The sequence below is a fragment of the Macrobrachium rosenbergii genome, chromosome 13 (assembly GCF_040412425.1).
Source record: "Macrobrachium rosenbergii isolate ZJJX-2024 chromosome 13, ASM4041242v1, whole genome shotgun sequence".
Lineage (NCBI taxonomy): Eukaryota > Metazoa > Arthropoda > Malacostraca > Decapoda > Palaemonidae > Macrobrachium > Macrobrachium rosenbergii.
The window spans coordinates 4,555,781-4,578,959 of record NC_089753.1 but is presented as its reverse complement, the minus strand read 5'-3'; the positions used below and the strand labels follow the sequence as shown (position 1 = coordinate 4,578,959).

General features: G+C 44.2%; 1 protein-coding gene across 1 annotated transcript in view; it reads right to left on the bottom strand.

Moving 5' to 3' along the window:
* The window catches only part of LOC136844863 (uncharacterized), a 484,772-nt gene that overhangs the window by 380,697 nt on the left and 80,896 nt on the right, over nucleotides 1–23,179 (bottom strand). The window contains exon 2 of the mRNA XM_067114107.1: nucleotides 17,262–19,924. Coding sequence (XP_066970208.1) covers nucleotides 17,262–19,904 — 2,643 coding nt within the window. The 5' untranslated portion in view covers nucleotides 19,905–19,924. The remainder of the gene's footprint in view (nucleotides 1–17,261; nucleotides 19,925–23,179) is intronic.

Genomic DNA, 23,179 nt, shown 5'->3' with positions numbered 1-23,179 from the left:
ATCCTCATGCGACAATTTGTCACCAAATTAAATGAGGTAGCGACAGCTCTCACATTATGAATATTTATCTTCAATAAAGGTACATGGTATGGAGCTAGTTGTCATGCACTAGCCCAATCAAATATGTCACAGAGAACCTCGTGTTCTTCGACAAAGACATTCTAGGTTTGCCTCTTCCAGGCTTAACCTTTGACAAAGACATCTAGGTTTTCTAAAACCACAAAACAAAATGTTAAATTTGCCTTCTCCAGGCTTAACCTTTGACAAAGACATTCTAGGTTTCTAAAACCACAAAATAAAAGGTTAACTTTGCCTCTTCCAGGGTTAACCCTTGATAAAGATATTGCATTTTCTAAAACTACAAAACTAAAGATTAATTTTGCCTCCCCCAGGCTTAACCTTTGACACAGATGTTCCCAGTTCTAAAATCACAAAATAAAAGGATAACTGCCTCTTTCAGGGTTAACCTAGCTAAGTAAGCTTTAATTGCCCCTAGATGACAGAACTGTTTCCTCTTCTTCCCCACCAGAGATTAAATGGAATTCTTACAATTCTCTGAAAAGTTAGCCTTAATCTCATTCTTAGTTATAATGCAAAAAAATAAAACGGCATTCCCTTACAACAGCCTTAAGGAGAGTGCTTGCAATAAATTTACTCTTTTTAACTGTTGATATGCTAAATAAAAGACGTTTTCACAGTAAATCATTCAATGGAACTCATTCCAGAGGCTCAAAAGAATCTGCAGATAAACTTTTGACCTGAGTCTAAATCTAGAGAGAGATTGATACAGTGCTGAGTTGAAGGAGCTTCCATCTCAGTTGACTCCAAAATCTTAAGGTGCTGATCATCAGCCAGATCTAATAGCACACTGACGCAATACCAAGGAAAGTGTGGTATGATAGCCTTGAAATTAGGCAGGGAAAAAGTTACTATATCCAAGAAAGCAGAAACATTTTGATGTCTTCAAGGTTTCAGGTGCTGAAAATTCCTCCAGAAAGGCACGCTGAGCAATATGCAAACCACTGCTTCTGAGCTTCTGACACAAGGCCACAGTTGTTTTCCACTTGATTAAGGACAGAACCCACGGTACCTTTGAAAATCCCCTATTGGGAGGGGACAGTTGAGCATCTCGAAGTGGTCAAGAGTGAGATGAAGTTTGTGGAAGTGCATGAAATCCATGAAATTCTGTAGTCTGAGTTGATTTCCCCTTAATGGAAGACTACGAGATACATCTACCAAGAGAGCTATAAAGTTCAAAAATCATTTGCTCTGAGGCTACTAGGGCTCTACAGGAGTCACTGAGCAATTCCTGAACATGAAATTTGCTCAATACTTCCTTAGAGTAGATAGAGGGGAAAGGCCTATGAGTCTGAGTTGGGCCAAACTTAAAGAAACACATCCACTGCTCAAGCTGGTTGTACCTGTTCATCTGCATAATAATAGGTCTACGTTTGAGTGCTCCTCTAATCCCACACCAACTGTTGAACTTGCAGGTGTCATGGCCAATCTGTAGGTAGTTTTGTTCTTCTGAATCCCCACCGCCAAAAACACTGCCCTTCCACAGAATGAATTATCAAACCAATATCATGTAGTTCATTTCACTTAAAGAAGCAATCTTTACACATGACTTTGTTTCTGACCAGGGACAAAACTGCTAGGCATCTTCAATGGTCTTTCCACTGCCCTGACATCTATTAAGCTTTACCAGGTGGTGTTGACCCTTCTATGCTGTATGTAAGTGTAACGACACTAGTCAAAATTCTTTGTTTCGTGTTGCATGACAGAGGGGGAAAAAGCAAAACCTGGACGCAGGTTTAAGAGTAAAAATGGTCTACATCTAAGTTGTAATCTCTCTTGCTGAGACTGTACTGTAACTGAGCCTGATTATTCTGGCAAAATCCCCAGAGGCCATGTTTCTTAACAAAGAAAGCCCTTCTCATTTAGGAAGCTTCCTTCAGGGCCTATTTGTCTTTTGACAGACAAGCCTACAAATTCAAGTATTATCCCCACATCACTAGACAAGAATGAGGAGTTAGTGAAGTCGACTGAAAATCACATTGCACTGAGACTGAGCCAGGTGAATCAACAGATCCTTGGCCTTTGGCATACTGCTGAAAGTTGGCCAAATTGAACATTTGACTTAGAAGAAAAGATTTTTTTTGCTCCTAAAAATCAGCCCCATCCAACTGTGAGCAACAAATTCCCTGCGAATACTTATAGAGGCGCTGTACACAAGCCCAAACAAAGTACCTTGAACAGCAATACTGCCTCTGTAAATACACCTCAAAGGAACTTGAGTGATTGAAAATGTACTGGTATGAAAAAAGTTTCCTGCACGTCCACCACAACATCTGACTGTTCTTTTGGAAAGTCACTGAAACCATGCTGGTAAAACAAAAAGCATGGGGACAGACATGTAAAGTCATTCAGTCTCAATGCGTCCAACAATGGTCGCCAATCTCTAGTTGCTTAAGGAGCTAGAAAAAAGTCAAGATGTAAAATCCCAGTGAATTACCACCTGGTCCATTTCTTTCTCTCTAATTACAACCTCCTACTAAAGAAAGCGACTTCTGCTGGAGAAGACAAAGGAACTGCTATAGGAGACTAAACCAGTCGAGGATAACCTAAAAGGAATCATAACACTCCACTGCCTCCATCACATAAGGTCTGCTCCTAAGTCTCTCCAAGTATGCCAGGAGGCTTGCAATTGGCCATCTACCAGATTCTGAGGGCTGAACCTATCCCCGAAAGGTATAAAATAAGACTTGCACCAATATATAGCCCCATATCACCTTAACCTGTGCAGCATAAGCTTTTACTACTAACTGTTCTCATTTTTTTCCAAAACGAGTTAGTATAAGCATGAGAATATTAGTCTGTATCATCAGAAATGAGTTAAAAACTAACACTCTTCCTCACTAAACTCCCGCTGGTGCCAAAACCCTTAAAGCTGGCTTAACAAACCCCCCAAGCTGGGGCCAAAAACACACTAAACAGGAGCCTCAACCTCTCTCAGCTGATGCAGAGAAGAGGCAAAATACTGAGCAAAAGTTCAATAAAAGATAAAAACTTCAACAGTCAAAACTAAGACTCCGATTCAGCATGTCCAAAGCACTTGTTACTCTCAAGTTCGTCTCTTCACAGGAAAGAGAAAAGAAAACCCGAACTTCTACCGAAGACGGTTTAAGCGCCTGTATCATATGATTCAGTGGTCTGCAATTACCTATAAAACCAGAGGCAGACCTAAAGGGAGCTTTGTGCACCTGAGTACGAGAATACTTACGTAACGTGCTCTAATTGAAGAACAAAGCTTGGGTTTTCTTTCTCCAAATACTTAAAGGACGCCAAAATACTGGAAAACAACAGAGACATATTCTCTATGTGGTCTCTTTCAACTCAATGAGGATACAGTGAAGTGCAATGCTCCAGCAAACGCCAATCAAACTGAAGGAGATCATCCAATTCAAACTCTTCTTCTGTCAGAGGGCTACAGCTGTGTCCTCGCAACAGGAGGAGACAGCTATCTCCCTGCGACAAGAGGAGACAGCTGTCTCCTAGCGGCAGGAGACGACAGTAGCTAAGCACCTGTATCTCATTCACGACTAGATGAAAGGTAGACAGGAAAGCACTTAATCGATAGCCAGGAAAATGCAGTCGAAGCGACTCAGCTGAGTGAAAGAAAACAAGGCGCCAAAAGAAAATGGGAAAGTTGAGAGGTAGAGGGAAGAGGAGTTACAACAACCCTTCCGTCTCATCCGAAAGTGAGTCAACAAACTTAAGAGCATTCTGTTAGGATTGGTCATTATTTTGTTAGAACAATCTTATTATGTTTGCTCCCTTGTTTCTCCTGCCCTCTAGTATTTTTCCTTGAGGTGGTGAGTTGACGCCTGTCACAGTGTGAGTGATGGCATCAGTCAGGTTTTGGATAGCGGACCGACCGGTTCTTGGTGACCGTGACAGGACTGAGTCTGTTTTGGCTGGCGGGATTTGTGACATTTTTGGAGGAGTGACAAGATGTTGTATTAAAAAATTATTCTTTTTTAAAATTTTTTTTGTTGGGTAGGGAGATGTTAGGGTTGGTCGTTACTTTGTTGGAACAACCCTTGTTTCTCCTGCCCTCTAGTGTTTTTCGTCAAGGTGGTGAGTTGACGTCTGTCACTGTGTGAGTGACAGCGTCAAGTCAGGTTTTGGGGAGCAGTCAGAGAGGTTCTGGGCAACACACAGCCAAGAAGGCAGCAGCAATGTATTTGAATAGCAGCAACAGAGTAGCTGGAAGTCACTTTGATGGGCGACATGTGTGAGGTACCTGGTGACTTCAGCAGGAGGATGAGGACCTCTCTGTCTGTATGCTTTGGCTTCACTGGTAGCAGCAAGAGGATATTTTAACAGTGAACGACTGTCTCGACAAGTTGGCTGAATTCATCTGTACTGCGGATGTGTTCCTGTTTGACAGCTAATTCATGTTCTCAATGGTTTGACTGCCTCAACAATTCTTCGGAATTCATATGTTCATTTTTTTATGCTGCTTTGGTGTTGTGTCATCATTATTATGCTGCTCAGGTGTTATTTATTTAACTGATTATGTATTACTGTTATTATACTACCTATTTTTGTGCCTGTTATTTAGTTTACAGATTGTGTTATTGTTATTATGCTGCCTATTTTTGAGTTTCTCATTTATTTTACTGGTCATGCACTACTATTATGCTGCCTATTTTTGTGTCATTTATTGTACTAATCATGTATTATTGTTATTGTGCTGCTTTAGTGTTATTTTATTGTGCCGTCTGTTTTTGGTGTTTATCATGATACTGGTGTGTTTAGTTTTCATGCGATGTTGCTTTTAAATTGTTTATTGATTTGTCTATTGACTTATTTAAATTGTTTATAATTCATTTACTTGTTTTAAATGTTATGTAAATGATCATTTCGTGTGTTTTCACCATCCAGAACCTGAAATCACTTGTAAATATGTAAATTTCTATATATAATAAACTAGTTTTAAAGTCATCAGATTGTTTTGTTAAGTTCCCTTCTCCATTTGTCTCACCTTCCGTCAGTCATTCCAGTCCCATTTCTTGTTTATCTTTTGAGCCTGCTGGTCTCTACCAATGAGGCCATTACAATTCCAATACGACACATCCTTAGAAAGCTATGTAGCTAAAATAATATCTAGCTTGGAAACATCAGAAGATACTGTATCCATGGTAGATTTGGAAAGGAAAACATTAATGGAGGCAGAAGTAAGAGATCTGCCGATAGCTGAAGAAAAGGCACGATAAAGAACGAAAAAGTGCATTTTGATGGATAAAGAGGCATAGGCTACCAGACAAGGACTTAGAAAGAGTAAAAGATGAGGCGAGTGGTTAAACAATTGACAGCGAAGATTAATGTTTACCAAAACGATCTTTCAGCTAACGCATTATATGAGACTATGAACGTGAAAAACAGAGAAGCAGGTGACAGAGGGCACAGAGCCACATTGTCCCAAGAACCGAACCCGTTCCCTGGCAGCGGACTTCTTCCTCAGAATTCAACTGTCGCAGGGGAGTCCTAGGCTCAGGCTGCAGACTGGCGAGGGCACCAACACCTTACCTCTTATGAGGTAACATGAAAATGACCGTACAATGGGGGGATCCACATCGGTTCCCTAACCAATTCAGTTAAACCTTAACTGTACTGACCAAAATACGGTTTACATCTTGTTCTAAATTCTCAACACACTTTTCCTGAACCGAAAGGGGAGCAGAAGGCGGAGCTCAAGAGGAAGTCTCCGTACTAACTAAGGCATTAGCAAAGGAAATGCCCAGACTAAGGATGAGTAACTACAGCAGAAGGACCTGGAGAAGCAGGGAAATGACAGACTGATAACTGACCTAATTGCTTTGCAATCTAACTGCTTCCCTTCTCTTCCTATACTAACGAACTTAAGCAGAGAGTCCTTTGAAAATCCCTACTTCCTCACATCTATTCTGAAGGTCACACTTAAAACCACTGCAGCAGGCATAAAGTGTGTAACTCCTAAAAAATCAACATTCTGCTAACACAGTCCTATGGAAGCTGATGTTCATAGCCTTGATTCCAGTGGAGGTGTCCTAGGAAAAATAAATGTACAGTAATGTGACAGCAGCAAATAGCCATGAAATACCAACAAGCGCCTATACTCAATGGAGGCAAGGAGAATTCTGACAAAAGCTCAAACATTCGAAACACACCTGGTGGAAAACAGGTGAACTAGACAGTTATCTGGGCAGCCATTCAATCTTTTGTTTGAATGCCGACTTACCTATTGGCATGGAGATGTAAGCTAACTTTAACAGTAAGTAAGATTCATCCCAAATAAATCTGATTTTTCCTGATCTCCCTATATCAAAAATATCCTAATATAGGATGTGAAAGTTTTATGGTGCCACTCTTAACCTGTATATGAACTACATAAAATTTAATATTACAAATTTTTTAAGTAATTTGTATTTTTCATAACTATACAAACCTGAAGTCCTTTACATTAGGAATTACTTTCAGTGAAGCTGGAAATGGCTGTTAAACTTTCAAAAAAAGTGGTTAGGCAGTTAACTACTGTTAAGTAAACGAGAGTCAGAACCGCCCAGATGTAAACATTCCAATTTGCCTTTCAGCCCAGGTATCATATTGAGGGGTGGCATGAGGTGGGCATAAAACTGTAAACAATCTCAGGTTTGTATAGTTAGGAAAAATAAAAATTATTTTAAAAATTTGAGATTTGTTCCTACACGATATACAAAACCCTTGGCCCTTTACATAAAGAAGACTCAATTGGAGGGAGGAATCTGAGTAAGTCTCTGAACTGACTGGAGTTCATCACACCTGAGATTCTCTTCCTGGTCGATGAAGCGAGGAAGAGTACTGTGCCTCTGACTTACTGACTGAAGTATAAGAACTGCACAATCAATTGTCAGACTCCTGGGTCTTTCCGAATGAGTGACGGAAATGTAACCTCATACAAAAATAGAACAGGATGAATCCAAAAGTCAGTGACAGTAAGGCAAATATGAGTATTGGGTTTGTCTTACTGTCAGAGTCTCCTTTCTCCCCTTGCCAGAGGAAGGAGTGGGTTTGCTTCTACAAACCTAATGATAGAAAAATAGGACGGATGCTTGAAGCGTAGACTTACCTGAATCGTCCGCCAGTTCCAGCATGTGTCGGCTCGAATCCCACTCTCTGCCTGTAGGAAGAGAAAGAAGGATGAAGAGGAAGGAGGAGGAGAGTCAGTCACTCATACAATCTCTCTTACTTTCATACCGAACACCTTAGGAGAGATACTATCTGTCCCCTTCAAGGAGCTGGGTAAGCTACACAAATTGTTGAGCAGCTACCACAGGTCGCAAGGAATGTGTCCAAGGACTAGTGGGCATTGTCCTGAAGGTAGAATGACATGAAGATGGTCTGTCTAGACCATACCCCCACTTTCAGTACCTGAGGAACCGACAGATTCTTGCGGAATGCAAGGGTTGAACCAATGCCCCTGACTTCGTAAGCTCTCAGGTGGAAGGCATCAGTGTCGTCTTTGCCAGCTACAGAATACACTCTCCTGATCGTCTCACAAAGCCAGAGAGAAATAGTGTTCTTGAACACTTCTTTCTTGGACGAGCCAGTACTAACGAAGAGTCGTCAACACTCAGGCCAGAGATGTCGAGTTCTCTTCAGACAGCACCACAGCACTCTAACAGGACACAGTAGCATCTCATCTGTATCATTGTCAACAAAGTCCTCTAGGGAGGGGATCATGAAGGACTTGAATCTGGCATCAGGGACCTATAGGTTCTGAGTTTTTGCTACGAAATCCGGGATGAAGTCAAGCGTAACTGATCCCCATCCCCTTGAGTATTTAACATCGAAGGAAAGTCCGTGAAGTTCACCTACTCCCTTTGCTGACGCCAGGGCAAGCAGAAAGACGATCTTGAGGGTTAGATCCCTGTCTGACGACTCTCATAAAGGCTTGTATGGTGCACGAGTTCAGGCTCCTCAAAACGAGAGTCGCATCCTATTCAGGGGGCCTGGAGTCCCTGGGAGGTGGGAGGGCAAGACCTTTCGAAGCTTCTCATCAGCAGTGAATCTCCAATGAGAGATGTCTACACCTTTCAGGAGCAAGACTAAACCAAGTGCAGCCCTACAGCTTTTCACAGCTGAAAGAAGAGGAGGAAGCCCATGATGTGTTGAAGAGTGGCTCCAACCAGAGTGACACCAACAACATATGATGGCCCATTTTTCATGGTATACCACTACAGAGGACTGCCTGAGATATCCTGCCATCTCTGTTGCTGCATGGCGAGAAAAGCCTCTCACTTGCAAGAGATGCTGGATAGTCTCCAGCCAAGAAGACACAGGGACTGCACTGCCTGATGGCACTGCTCCACGTGGGGTTGACACAGAAGGTTGGGCAAGAGAGGAATCTCTCTCGGTGCCTCAGACAGCTGAGCAAGCAAGTCGGGATACCAAGGAGCCACCAGAATCATCCTGAGATTCGGGGTGATCAACAGCCTGCTGATCACCTTGTGAATCAGACAAAATGGAGGGAAGGCTTAGACATCAAGGTTGTCCCATGGGTGTTGGAGCACATCCACTGCAGCAGCACATGGGATTGGCATGATGGAGCAGAAGACTGAAGTTTTCTGTTGTTCCAGGTGGCGAACAGATCGATGGTCGGAAGCCCCCACAGCTTCATCAACCTCTCTGTGGTGTCTGAGTGAAGGGATTATTCTATCCCTGTCACTTGATTCTGGCAACTGAGCTTGTCTGCCACTGCATTCCTTTTCCTGGAATGTACCTGGATGACAGCTCTACCAAGTGAGCTACTGCCCACTAGTGCACCTGCAGTGTCAATTGATGCAGCAGGAGGGAAACAAGACCCCCCTGCTTGTTGACATATGCCACTACTGTGGTGTTCTTGTTCATCAACATCACTGAGTGTCCCATAACTTGATCCTGAAACTCTTGGAGGGCCAGGAGGGCTGCCTTAAGTTCCAGGATGTTGATGTGAAGGTGCTTGTCATCTCGGTTCCACAATCCTGAAGTCACCAACTCCTCCAGATGTGCACCCCATCCCTCGGTCCATGCATCTGAGAACAGAAGCATGTTAGGAGGGGGAGTATGCAGGGATACTCCTATTAAGAGGTTCTTGTCGTCCATCCACCAGTCCAAAACCTGTCTCACTTCCTCCAAGAGAGGAATGGGAAAGGACCGAGGATCTCAAAACTGGGACCGGTACTCATTCATTCTCAACTGGAGAGAACAGAGGTGAAGCAGCCCACAAGGGACCAGCTCCTCCAACGACGACAGGTGACCGACAACAACTTGCCATTGCCGAGCTGGCTGCTCCCGTCGAGACAAGAACAGCTGCGCTGCCTTCCTTAACCTGCTGATACTAGAGTCCGAGGGAAAGACTTTTGCTGCTACCGTATCGATCAGCATGCCCAGGTACTTTATCCTCTGCTTTAGGATGAGACTGGACTTCTCAAGATTTACTACGACCCATAGGCTGTGGCAGAACTTGAGAAGTCGATCGCTGTCCCGTAGCAACTGTGAGCAGGAGCTCACCAGGACGAGCCGGTCGTCGAAATACCACAAAAGATTTATCCCCTATGAATGGGCCCAAGCTGACACAAGTGTGAACACTTGTGTAAACACCCGGAGAGTGATCAAGAGCCCAAAACAGAGTTCCCTGAACTGGAATACCGCTTCCCCGAAGATAAAGTGAAGGTAATTGCGAGAGGACGGATGGATGGGTATTTGGAAATAAGCATCCTTCAAGTAGGCCGCAAGCATGAAGTTGTTCTCTCTGATGGAAGCAAGCACTGAGTGTGCTGTTTCCATCGTGAACCAAGTCTGGTGAGCAAATCGGTTCAAAGGAGAGGGGTCTATGACTGGTCTCCAACCAGCCCCCGGCTTTCTCTAGAAGAAAGAAGTGGCTGTAAAAGCCTGGGGACTGATCCGACATGACTTCTACAGCGCTCTTCTTCAGCATCACTTGCACTTCCTTGAGTGCAAGATCCTTTGGCAGCAAGCTGAGAAAGTAGGTGAGGAGACGAACCGTGTTGTTGGCGAGAGGTGGTCGAGACTCGAAGGGAAGCAGATATCCCTCCCAAAGGACATCCACTACCCAGGTCTCGGTTCCATGTCACTGCCATGTTGCCCAATGGCTCGACAGGTAACCCCCACCAATAATGGCAGCAGCTGGAGGGGAATACTGCCCCTAGTGTCCTCCCTTCTTCTTCTTCCCTTTGCCCCCTTTTCCCAACTGGAAAAAGGGTTGAAAGGGATGCGACTGCACCCCTTTCTTGGCAGAGGAAGAAGGCTCGGTGTTCCATAGTGCCCTTTGCGGCCTGGGCCTTTTTAGGATGGATGGATGGATTATGAAATTTAGGGACAAGACCAAGCACTGGGACCTATTTTGGTCATTCAGTGCGGATCTTCTTAGGGGCTGAGGAAGTGTTACACTCGAAGAATCAGAGGTCTTGGCCACTGCCTGGCGAACAAGGTGGTCATTGTCTTCAGCCCGTCTCTTGTCCACTGCAGCATATACCAACTCTCTGGGGAAGAGAGGCAGAACCCAGCAATGGTCCATTCCTAAATGTCAATGCCAACTAGGGACCTACAGGCCTGGAGATCCGATTCCAGACAGCGTCCCTCCTCTTCAGCACCAGGTTTGCCGTCTGGTGGGCCATGTGGCGGAATTTAAACCCACAAACAAAACAACACTCACACTGATCTTCGGTTGCTGGAGATGGGTAAAGGTCCACGGTCGCCAATCACAGCACACAAAACCACAAAACAAAATTGCAAACAAACCCTCCACCAACAACGAACTAAAAAAAGAGACACATGCACCATCAATATCGGTACCTGTATCCAAGACAAAAACCAGACAAACTGCCCATTCACTTTCAAGATTGGACCTCAACTACTCAAGACTTCCCTAAAACCGAAAAACTCCCGACAGACAGACAGACAGCGCCGTAAACGAACTCCAACAACCGAACCACTCACAACCCACAATTACACTCGCTCTCTCTCTCTCTCTCTCAAAATGTTGGGAAATGCCAGATACAAACAAATTTATTCATCCTCTATAATTCTCCCCCTTTTAGCATTTCCCAACCAACACCTTTCACACTGCATTCAAATCGCCTTACGCAACACCCACGGATGCTCACTAGCAGGTCCTCTAGATCGCGTTGGGCACGTAATCATTCTCTCAGAATCATTCTCTCTTCTAGCAACATTCAAATTCACATCTTCTCCTCCATTCTCTCTCAGATTCACACTATCCTCTTCACTATTACCACTCTCAATTTCATCCACAATCTCATCTATACCCTCTAACTCGTTCCCAAATACCTCCCCAATTCTTCAACTAACCCATCCCATTCGCTCATTGACCTTTCCAATTCTTGCAACGATTCATTCATGCTTTCAATCACTCGATATTACTGCTACGCTCTCTTACTCTTACACTTTCGCTCACCTCCAACCGCTCACTTACCCCTACACGTTCAGTCAACTCAGTTATATCAAACCCGCTATAACGTTCTATTCATACCATCCCATTCATCCGTATTACACGCTTTATCACTCATTTCCACTTTGGCACTCACACCCTATCACACAACTTACGACCATTCAGTTTACTTACGTTCTTCCCTTTCTTACGTTTCCTACCATACTCTATCAAAACAAACTGCTGATCCTCATGCAACAACCCCTCACGTACATGCATCACATGCACCGCTTGCATCCTGGAGGACCAACCCATTTGAACCCCTTCACACTCAGTTTCCCGATTCGCTGTCACAGTCACCCTCTTTCGTCTACATACACTTGATACATGCCCTTCCATTCCACATTCGACACACTTCGCTCTCGGTTCTGAACACATTCTCGTGATAATGCCCATTCTTACCACAGTTGCCACATATTACATTCACTGGTACCCCTACAACCATTAACAATATGACCCACCTGTCCGCACCTGTAGCATTTAACCCCTATCTTTCGTGACACTTCCTTACCAAATGTCCCGATTGCCCACACCAAACACGCTCCTAAAGCCCACCTACACTCATTCTTTGTATGTCCTTCCTTTCCACATCTAAAACACTTCACTCGACTTCCACTCACCGACCTTCCCCTTTGTACACTACTATCCCTAACCCATCCAACCCGTTGTTCCCTTACAAACCCACCATTCATCCTCACTGGCACCTCCACATTACTTGCTCTTACACTCCTATCTATTACACTATCGCCATTCTCATTGGGCCCCTCAACACTGCATCCCTAAAGCTTCCAAACTCTGGCACTCTCTCATCTACCCCAGCCCTTACACTTACACTTCTGCTCTCTTTTATAACCCTGTCAAGCTCATAATCTTCTACAATTTCCAAAATTTCTCCCCAAGTCAACCTTTCATTCGTCCATCTTTTCTTCTCCTTCGCTTCAAGTTCACAAATTCTCTAACTCCATCTGGCACTGTCCCTAACAACTTCCGTACTAACTCCTTACATTCATCTATCCCATCATCCCCAAACTTCTTCCTTGCCAACGTCTCCAGCCTACAAGCATACAGTGACAAGGTTTCCCCAGCTTTCATTCTTGCCTCATCAAATTCATTCTTCCTCTTATACTTAACACTCGCTTTCATACGCCTCGCTTGCTCAACTAGTCTAGCTTTCACCTTGTCATACTCAACATCTCCCACACTCATAATAACCCTATACATATCAAGCAAAAACCCAGTCAAATATTCTCCTAATTCTCGTGCCCACACTCTCTTACTTTCCCCATACTTATCCTGACAAAACCTTTCATACTCCCTAAAGAAATCATGCACATCCCTACTTCCATACTCATTATACCTTTCACACCGGGTACCTCCCTCACATACATAGCCTTTCTCACTTCTTTCTCACTTTCACTCTCACTTTCGCTACTTTCACTCTGTCCTTTCATACCCTCTTCCGAATACAAAGAGTCCACCTCCGCACTTACATTCATCTTACTCATTACACTCTTCTTCCCCCTCTTTTTATCCACTTTTATCCACTCACCTCCATCCACCTCACTATCACTACTGCCTTCACCCTCTCCCTTCTTTCCTGCCTATCCCACTTCCTTACCCTTCTTACCAGTTTCCTTTCCCTTTCCCTTCTTCCCTTTTTCTTCCCCTGACTTATCCTTACTTTCCCTCTGTTCCTTCCCTTGCTTTTCATTCCCCTTTTCCTTACCCTGCCTTCCATTCTCTCGTTTCTTATTTCCTATTTCCCCATCACTTTCATCACTCACGCTTCCATTCACTTCTTCCTCCTTTTCTATCTCTCTTGCCCCTTCACACGTTCCAGAGGACCTGCCTCCAACAGCCCCTTCTCCAAAAACACCCTTGAACATATCTTTCACCATTTCTTCCACACTTTTCATCATTCCCTCCAACTTTTTATCCATCCTCCCTACCATCCTGTCTTCCATTCTCTCTTCTGACTCTTTCATCTCCCCTTTCATTTCTTCTTTTGCACTCCTTAGCATTCCCCCCATCTCCTCCAACTGACTCCTCAACTCCAAATTCTCACTCCTCAGCCTCCCATTCTCCTCCTCCAGCCTACCCTGGAGTTCCCTAGCCACCCGGAGTTCCTCTCTCAGTTTCCCTCTCTCACTCATCCTGACCTCTTACTCTCACTCTAGCCACCACAAACAATCCTAACAGCAATTATACAACAGCCCCACGTTGGGCGCCAAATATAATGTGGCGGAATTTAAACCCACAAACAAAACAACACTCACACTGATCTTCGGTTGCTGGAGATGGGTAAAGGTCCACGGTCGCCAATCACAGCACACAAAACCACAAAACAAAATTGCAAACAAACCCTCCACCAACAACGAACGAAAAAAAAGAGACACATGCACCATCAATATCAGTACCGGTATCCAAGACAAAAAAAAAAACCAGACAAACTGCCCGTTCACTTTCAAGGTTGGACCTCAACTACTCAAGACTTCCCCAAAACCGAAACCTGACAGACAGACAGACAGCGCCGTAAACGAACTCCAACAACCGAACCACTCACAACGACAATTACACTCGCTCTCTCTCTCTCTCTCTCTCACAAAACGTTGGGAAATGCTAGATACAAACAAATTTATTCATCCCTCTATAGCCAGATAGGAGATAGCCCTTACCTCCAGACTGGCATAGTCTCCTGAACACTAAGTCTTCTCCAGGGATGATCACATCCGAGGAGGCAGCAACCTTGGAAACTGTGAAAGAACACAGATCTAACCAGGAGACTGCCTGGAGAGCCGCCATAGCATTCGGTGGCCTTCAGGTTCGCTGCCTCTTGTTGTGAGAGGGAGACCCCTCCCGCAGCAAGGTGCTGCAGTGAGAGACCTGAGCATAGACGAACCAGGTCTGGGTCAACCTGCTTAGTTGGCAAAGACCCTCCAAGGGCGCGTAGAACTGCTTCTGTTGGGGCAGAGGAGGGGGAAGGAGCACTTGTCCGAGCGGTTCGATCGAAGTGAATTCTCTTGCCCAGAGACAAGGTTATTCACCTGGTTGAGCATCAGCTCAGAAAGAGCGGACCACGGCAGCCCCACTGAAGCCTTGGGTTCCTTCTTGGGACCCCAAAAGGATTTGAGGCATGAAGGATGCTCCACAGAAAAGGCCATGGCCCGTTCCCTGAAATCATTGTGCTGACAAATCAGCACGATAATCTCTGCGAAGGTCCTCTGTATCTAGGGGGTGTCCACATCCTGAGGAAGAGGACCATCGAGTCCTTCCATGGTGTGGACCTCCCAAGCTATTCTCCCTGCAGGAGGGAGAACCTCGGCAGACCCCTGGGATCCCTTTTCAACTACTCAGGCAAGTGACCGAGCCAGTCCCAGAACTGGACCTGAGGCATAGGCCCTCGCAGCTGAACCTCGAGAAGAAGCACCCTCATCATAGTCCCACCTGTCCGACTAGGCCATGGGCAGTCACCAACCAGTGGTGGCGACGGCAGCACAGGTCTAGGAGAGCGCTTACGCCTCGGCAAAGCGCTGTCCCGAGGAGAGCGGAGAGGTTCACCTGAGCGCACCCAAGCAACCTTCTCCAGCGAGCAAGGCCAATCCTGCGAACATGATCAGGAGCTGGCCGGAGTCGAGTGCTAGGGAGCTGCCTGATGTGAACTTGCGCTGTCCTCATGACGTGCCCCAGTCTTCCTCGAGACTGAAACCTCCTGAGAAGAAGACTGAACAGGGGACCTCCTCTCTGCATCCCAGGATGCTTGGACCTTCGGGTACAAGACACTGGGTTAGGAACCTGGCCAAACACTCGAAGAGGTGCTAGCGGAAGTGACGAAGCACCTGCATGTTTTGGCACTTTCTCTTGACCTATGCCTGAAGCAGACCATGGAGTGGGCTCACCAGTGCTGGTTTGGGGTGCCTAAGAGTCCACGGAATCTTGAGCACTCATAGTGACTTGGCTCGGCCAAGCACCCGAACAGTTGCTTAAGTGCCTAAAGAAACTCGGAAAGAGACAGGCGCAGTACCAGTCTTAGAAGCAGACTTCTTCGAACTGGTATTGGGAGCATGGGCCTGGGAGACCTGCATGCCTGAGGGCCAGGAAGAGCCAACGAGAGATCCCACTGCCTCACCCGCGGAGGGAGGCAGCCTTCAAAGTCCCGAGGCAGGACTTCTGGGAGGGGGAGGGCCTTCTTCTTCAGCTGATGAGCCTCAGAAGAAGGGGAGGACGCAGCAAACGACAAAGTCGAAGAAGACGACAACACCTTACAGGACCTCTTCTTCGATTTCTTCCTCGACATCATCTTTAGAAAGGCGGTCAGGTCCCCCACCCAAGAGGGAGCAGCAGAAACCACAAGAACAGCCATGGCAGCAAGAGCATCAGGAACAGCAGGAGCAACAACAGGGGCAACCAGGGCAGCAGGAGCAACCAGAGCAGGAGGCACAGCAGGAACAGGAGCAATCAGCACAGCATGAACAGGAGCAGTCTGGACCAGAGCCAGGGGCAGGGACACCGCATACTGGGGTGCTGGAGCATGCATCGCTGTCCGATCCACCACCGTCGGGAGACGTCAGGGTCGGAAAGTGAGTCAATACTGTAGCAGGGACCTTTGGAAGCAGCATGCATAATCATTGGGTAACACCTCTGGTGCTCCAGGATACCCTGCACTGAAGGAGGGCCCAAGAGCCCTAAGGAAAGCCAGGCTTCCTGAAACTTGGCTACCTCCTGACAATCAGCTGCCTCACGCTGCTCGGTTGTCAAATCTGAAGAAGCAAAAGTCAGGTGAGTGGAGGGAGACTTCTCTCACTCCGAGGGGAAAAGTTTCCCACTCGGAGCAAGCAGAGGCCCCCCAAGAAGAGGTCGTCTTGAGCCCCCCTCCCCATGACAATCTTCACCCAACAAAGCGAGCGATGATGACGAAGGAGAGACAGCCAAAAGGGAAAGTTTACCAATGGGGAGAAACGAGGAAGAAGGGTTAGCTACCAAGGGCGTAGTCGGAATCATATATCCTTCCGACGATGTCTTGGCAGCCTTCCACTTACATATATTGTTTCCTCCCAGTAAAATTCACCCATTGCGCAGGAGACCAAGAGCAACAATCAACACAAGTCAAAGTAGGATTACAGTCATGCCCCCTGCAAGTGGTACAGAGGGCATGAGGATCAACATCGTAAGAACGGAAGCAGGTGCAACCCTTGCCGCCAGCTCCAGGACATGCGCTGGGGAGTGGCGGCCGTCCGCACACGATTAGATGATTCATGGGTTTGCACTGGTAAAACAATATCAAACACACACAACCAAAAGACAAGAATGATCCCACTGGGAAAAACAGTGTAACAGCGATCAGGGCAGAGAGCAAGCACACACGTTTGTATAGAATGACGGCTGAAAACAAATTGGAATGTTACATCTGGGCAGGCAGGACTCCCAGTTACCAGACAGTAGTTAACTGCCTAACCACCTTGTTTGAAAGTTTAATGGCTGTTTCCAGCTTCGCTGAAAGTAACTCCTACTGTAAAAGACTGAGGGTTTGTATATTGTGTAGGAACAATCTCAGTTTTCAAATAAACAAAATTTCAACGAAGATTGCTACAGTAAGGCTGTACACATCCTATATTTTAAATTAGGAATCTTATAAAAACTGACAACACAAAAGTGAAACATTACAACATACATTTCAGTATTTATCTCAGACCAACCTAAAACATTTGAAAAAAGTCAAAATACTAACCACAGCTGAACTAGTAACTGTAGTTGTAATGCCTTCATTCACAGATATAGGGTCAGCTTTCTTCCTTTCTTCAAGTTTTCTTGGATCATCCCATCTACTTTTTCTTGGCCTTTCCTTAGTTGATCCAACAGTTTCCTGACAGGATGGTTTCACTTCTTCCTTCTCAACTGGCTTGGGGTCCACTACTTCAGTTTCTCCTGATGTGATATTTTCTGATTTGCTTTCGTCTTTTCCTGATTCAGTTAACTGATTTTCATCAACTTTTTTCATTTCATGCTTTTCTACATTCACCCTTCCCTCATCTACTTGAGTGCCATCAAAATCTGGTACACATTCCTGTACCTCTTCATTTTTTAATGCATGTTCCTCTGCATCAGATTCCATTGCCGCTTCTATTATTTCCTTCTTCATATCTTCACTGTCATCAACATTCCTCTCTTCAAAAACTCCTATGGGCATGCCTTCTTCATTCTCAGTCAGATCTTCAGACTTTACTTCTTTTGGTGTATCACTTTTCTGGGTAACTCTCTGCATTTTTCCAGAGGAGGTCTTTACCTCCTCTTCCACCTTTTTTTGGTCTGCTTCTGAGAGTTTGATTTCAATTTCATTACTGTCTTTAACATCCTTTGCTCCTGGAATAACTCTCTGACTACGAGGTCTTCTCCCACTAGGTTTAACTTCAGTTTTCCTTGAATCTACTTCAACTGTACCTTTAGTTAACATTTCTTCAACAGCTGCCCTCTGACTTCTTGGAGACCTTCCAGCACGAGTTCTAGTCTCTACCTCTGAAGTACTTTGACTGCCAGAATTCTCACTGGTCAAAATCTCTGGTTCAGTTCCTCTTAGTTCTTGGGCATTTCTTCTACCTGATCTTCGTACTCTACTCTTGTTGTTATTCTCCACCTCTGCTTGTGCAACATAGGTTTTGTTCTTTGTTGCACTTGCATCATCTTCATTCAAATCACCATTATCCTCTGGCACCTGCTTAACAATTTGTCCAGCATCTTCAGAATACTTTTCAGTTGACTTGTCTTCTTGCATCTTCAACTCTTCATTATTTTCACACACATGTTTGACATCAACTACACTTGCATCATCTACTTCCATATTAGGATCCTCTGCTGGCTCTTCTGTTTTTTTTTTAGACTTAGAAATAACTTGCTCAACAGGTAAATCTAGCTGTTGTCTAAGAGTTATTTCCCTCAAGGATACAATCTCCCCTTTCTGTGAATTATCTATTTCAAAACCTTCAAATCCCTCTGATGAATCTCCTCCCTTGCTACACTTTTCCAAAGACCCAGTAGATACAGAGTCTCCATCAGTTTCCCCTTCTTCTACCTTTGTTTCATCTCCAGAGGCATCAAAGACATCCACTTTGCTGGTATGATCTTCCCCATCCTTGTTTATTTCATTGGCTTCTTCCTCTTTCATAATTACATCCTCCTCAACAGTTCCATTATCCACTTCATCATCACTTTTTATCCTTGTTATAACTTGGTCTTTTATGTCCCTAGCTTCTGAAGTTTCCTTACAAGGGACCTCCCTTTCATTCTTTGTAATTACAGGTGTTTCCACTGCCTCATCACATATATTCCTTAATGTATGTTTGTCAGAACCCTGCTCTTGTGAGACTATTCCTTCTGATTCACATATCTCTTTTTGTGTCATCTCAACATCAGCTCTGATCTCCTCTGGATCATCAACCTCAGCCAGAGACTTATTTTCTACATCGAAGCCCATCATTTCTTCTGACTTGGAGATATTTGTTGCACGGGTAGCTCTCTTTCCTCTCTTTGGTGGACCTCTCTTTGAGCTCACATTTTCCTGTTTGTCATCACTCTTCATTGGATTCTCAATAATGTCCTCCTCAAACTTAACCTTTTCCCCAGCAATATCCCTCTCTGTTCCAGCATCTACTTTTTCATTAACAGCTGCTTCATTCTGATTGTCCTCTTCTCGACTATCAATTTTCTTGTGAAATTGTCCTCTAGATCTCCTTCCTCTTTTTACAGGACTAGCTTTAACTGCAGCAACTGCTGTTTCTGAGACTTTAGCAGATTCTTCTTCCAAGATGTAAGAAGCATCTTGACAAATGTCTCCTTCATGAGCCTGGAACTTACCCCGAAACTGTCTCCCTCTCAGTTTTTCACTTATTTCTGGCGCCTCTGTGGTATTTTCATACTTCATACTTGCAACATCTTCCTTTTCAGCATTCTTGTTGCTTTTCTTGCTTTGCTTTGCAATTTTAGGCGAGCTTAATGGTAAAACAGTTTCACCTTCATTGTCACTATCAGAAGGCTCCACAATTTTCTTCTGGCGTGAGTTTCGCTTAGGAGTTAGAGTTTTCTTTGGTGTTCCTTTGGCTTGTGGTTTGGGTTCATCTTCTGCTAGAGAGAGCTGAGAAGCTCTGGTTGTCCTACCTTTTGGTTTCTCAGTCTTCTTGGCAGAAGGAGGCTGAAGAATTTCTTGTACTGGTTCCTCCTTCAGCTTGACTCCTCTAGATCTCCTTGATGTTGCTGGTTTTTGACTTACAACTTCCTCTTCAGGTTGAGGAGCCTGTTTTCTTCTAGAATTGGCTCTCTGGGGAGATGGCACTGCTGCTACCTTCTCAACTTGAGAACTCTTGCCTCGTTTTGGAGGCATTATTACTCTGGTTTAAATTTCTGCAAAAGAACATAACACGATAAAATTTGTAAAATCAAAAAGAGAAGAAATTGACATTTATTCAACAATTTTCAAAGTGGTCTTTAATGTAAAGTTTCAATATTTATAAAGGCAATAAGCAGTATTTCTTAAAACAAACCTAGTAAGTATTTTGTAAAAAAAAAAAAAAAAATTTACAAAAAATTTTTTCTTTGGTCTTTAAAAGATAACCCACCTGGAAATTATGGCAAAATACAAATGTTCATAATAAAATAACTCACATTTTAGAAGTAATTTATATTTTTCTTAACATGGAAACCTGAAGTTCTATACAAAGGGATTAATCTTCCAGTCAACAGATGATACCCTTGACAATGTAGACAAATATTTTTGTTTTTACTCTATCACCCTCCAGTTGGAGCAGGACTCTACATAGGGATTTCACTTTGAGCACAAGCTGGAAACAGCCATTCAAACTTAAGAACAAGGTAGATAACCATCAACAGGTAGGGGGGAAACCCATCCACTTGTCAGTCTGCACTCTACTTTGCCCTCCAACCCAGGTGCCAGATGATAGGAGTGACTGAGGTAGGGCATTACAGGAAAGAACTTCAGGTTTGTATGTTAGGAAAAACAGATACAGTAATACTTTAAAATCTGATATTTGTCCACACGAAAATACAAACTTTCATTCTTTACATAGGACACTTAATGGTGTGAGGAAATCTGAGTACTCTCTGATCTGATTAGTAGGTTCGCCAAACCTGGAAATGTCATATTCCTGGTCCACTAGGAGCAAAGGAAGACTGATTCCTCACCTCTAGCTTGCCGCACATATGAGATATTGCACCTGCTAGACTTCAGAGCCATTAAGTAATAGGTTTGCTAGGCAATTACTATATCAGGCTGTAAGAATTGAAGAGTAAAGTGTCAGAGACAATAAAAATCAAATGTGAAACCGACAGGTTGTCTTACTGTTTATCCTCCTCTCCCCTTGCCAAGGGAAGAGGGGCACCTGCATCCATTCGTAAACCTTGAAAAGTCTGGTGCCCAGTCAAATTGCTAACCTGTCTTAACCATTAAGCTTGTACAGTAATACCCTGGAGCTTGCGCGATTCAAGCTGCGCGAATTCACAGACACAAACTTTTCATTGGAACCTAACTAATTGTCATACACGAGTTTTTCACAGACATGTGAACATTTGCGAATACTGAGAAACCCTGCAAAAGTGTTTATGTTTAATTTTGTATATAATTAAATAACACTTAATAAAAATAATTTCTCTCTCTCTCTCTTTTACTGAGATGAGAATTTTTATGGTACATGTATATATTTACTTGTTTTGTAAAATAAATAAATTTTTTACCTAATAATAAGTAGTAATTTTCAAATATTATTAAGATTAATAATAATAATAATAATGAATGGTTAAGCAACATTGGGGCTGGTCAGTCGTTGGATGGGTGACTGCTCTCCTCGGGGTTGATTCCTTGGGAAAGGACCGTTACCATAATTTCCTCAGTCTACTCCGCTCTAAATGAGTGCCTATTCTCGATGGGGATAGGGTCCAGCTATGGGTTAAACAGCTAAACTCAGCAATGATGGAAAGAAATGAAGTTTTCACAAAAAAACTAATATTGTAATACTTACCTGAACACCTGAATTCGCCCTTAATCCCACTAGCCCAACAACTCTCAATTACCAATCCCACTATTGGGAATCTTAACAGCTAGCATTACCAACGCTGCGGGTTAAACCTTGTCATTTGAGCTACCATAACAAACGGTTGGCAACACTAACACAGGTGTGTGCCGACACGTCCCATTTTCGTCAATTGCTTTATTCAAATTCAAAATTGATGTGGGGAAAGGAGGGTGGGATTCATTCAGGTGTTCAGGAAAGTATTACAATATTAGTGTTATTATGAAAACTTCATATTGCAATACACTCTCTGAACACCTGAATTCCACCAATTAACATTTAAAGGAGGGGGGATCAATTCTGTTGCACAACCCTTTGATAACCGCAGAGATGGTAGCTCACCAATCTGCTCTGCATAGGATATCTGTTTAGTCATACACTCACCATATCAATCAATGCTTTCAGTGAAGAGACATGTTGGAGAGTACTTTGATCGACAGTCAGGTCAGTACTCTCGGTCCGTCGACCTCCCATGTGGCTCTTCAGAACCTCTCATGTATAGAGGAGAATAAGGCAGAGTGCAGAGCCACTATCCCTCCGGGAGAACCCTTTAAGTTTGCGGCACACCCCCTTTTTACAACCGCAGAGATGGCAGCTCACTGATCTGCTCTGCATAGGATATCTATTTAGTTATACACTCCCCTTATCAATCAATGCTTTTGGTGATGAGACACACTGGAGAGTACTTTGATCGCCCGTCAGGTCCGTACTGTCTTGGTCCATCAACCTCCCATGTAGTTCTTCAGAACCTCTCATGTACGGAGGAGTACGATGAAACTCCCATGTGGATATTCAGAGCACCTCATGTATGGAGGAAAATGAAGCAGTATGCCAAGCTGCTGACCCTCCGCCATCCAGGTTGCGGATAAGGCCTGATGACCGACAAGCGAAGAAGTATCTCAGCACTGACGAAAGAGCCTGGCCTACTAGAGTACCCCCTTGGACTCTCATAGGGAAACTACCAAAGACTAAGATACTTAAAACATACTAAACCTAAGTTTATATGATTATACTTTGCCTTAGCCCTTTGTTGGCCGAGTTGGTTGAGCTTCAGACCATCATTCGATGGGCCGGAGTTCGATTCCCGCCGCCGGCTGATGAAGAGTTAGAGGAATTTATTTCTGGTGATAGAAATTCATTTCTCGCTATAATGTGGTTCGGATTCCACAATAAGCTGTAGGTCCCGTTGCTAAGTAACCAATTGGTTCTTAGCCACGTAAAATAAGTGTAATCCTTCGGGCCAGCCCTAGGAGAGCTGTTAATCAGCTCAGTGGTCTGGTAAAACTAAGCTATACTTACTTTTATCACTGTTGCCTAAGAATTCTAAAGACTAAAAGGAATTCCTCTATCTGGTTAACCTAAGAATCTCAGCACTAAGTGAATACCACCTCAGCTAAATGAACACACCCTAGATGATAGACTTCGCCACTACATGTGGACTTAGAGAATAACCCTCCGAACCTCCGCACTAAGTGAATACCACCTCAGCTAATTGAACGCACCCTAGATAGTAGACTTCACCGCTACACGCGATGAGGTGAATCGAACGTCTCTTATGTAAAGGAAGTAAACA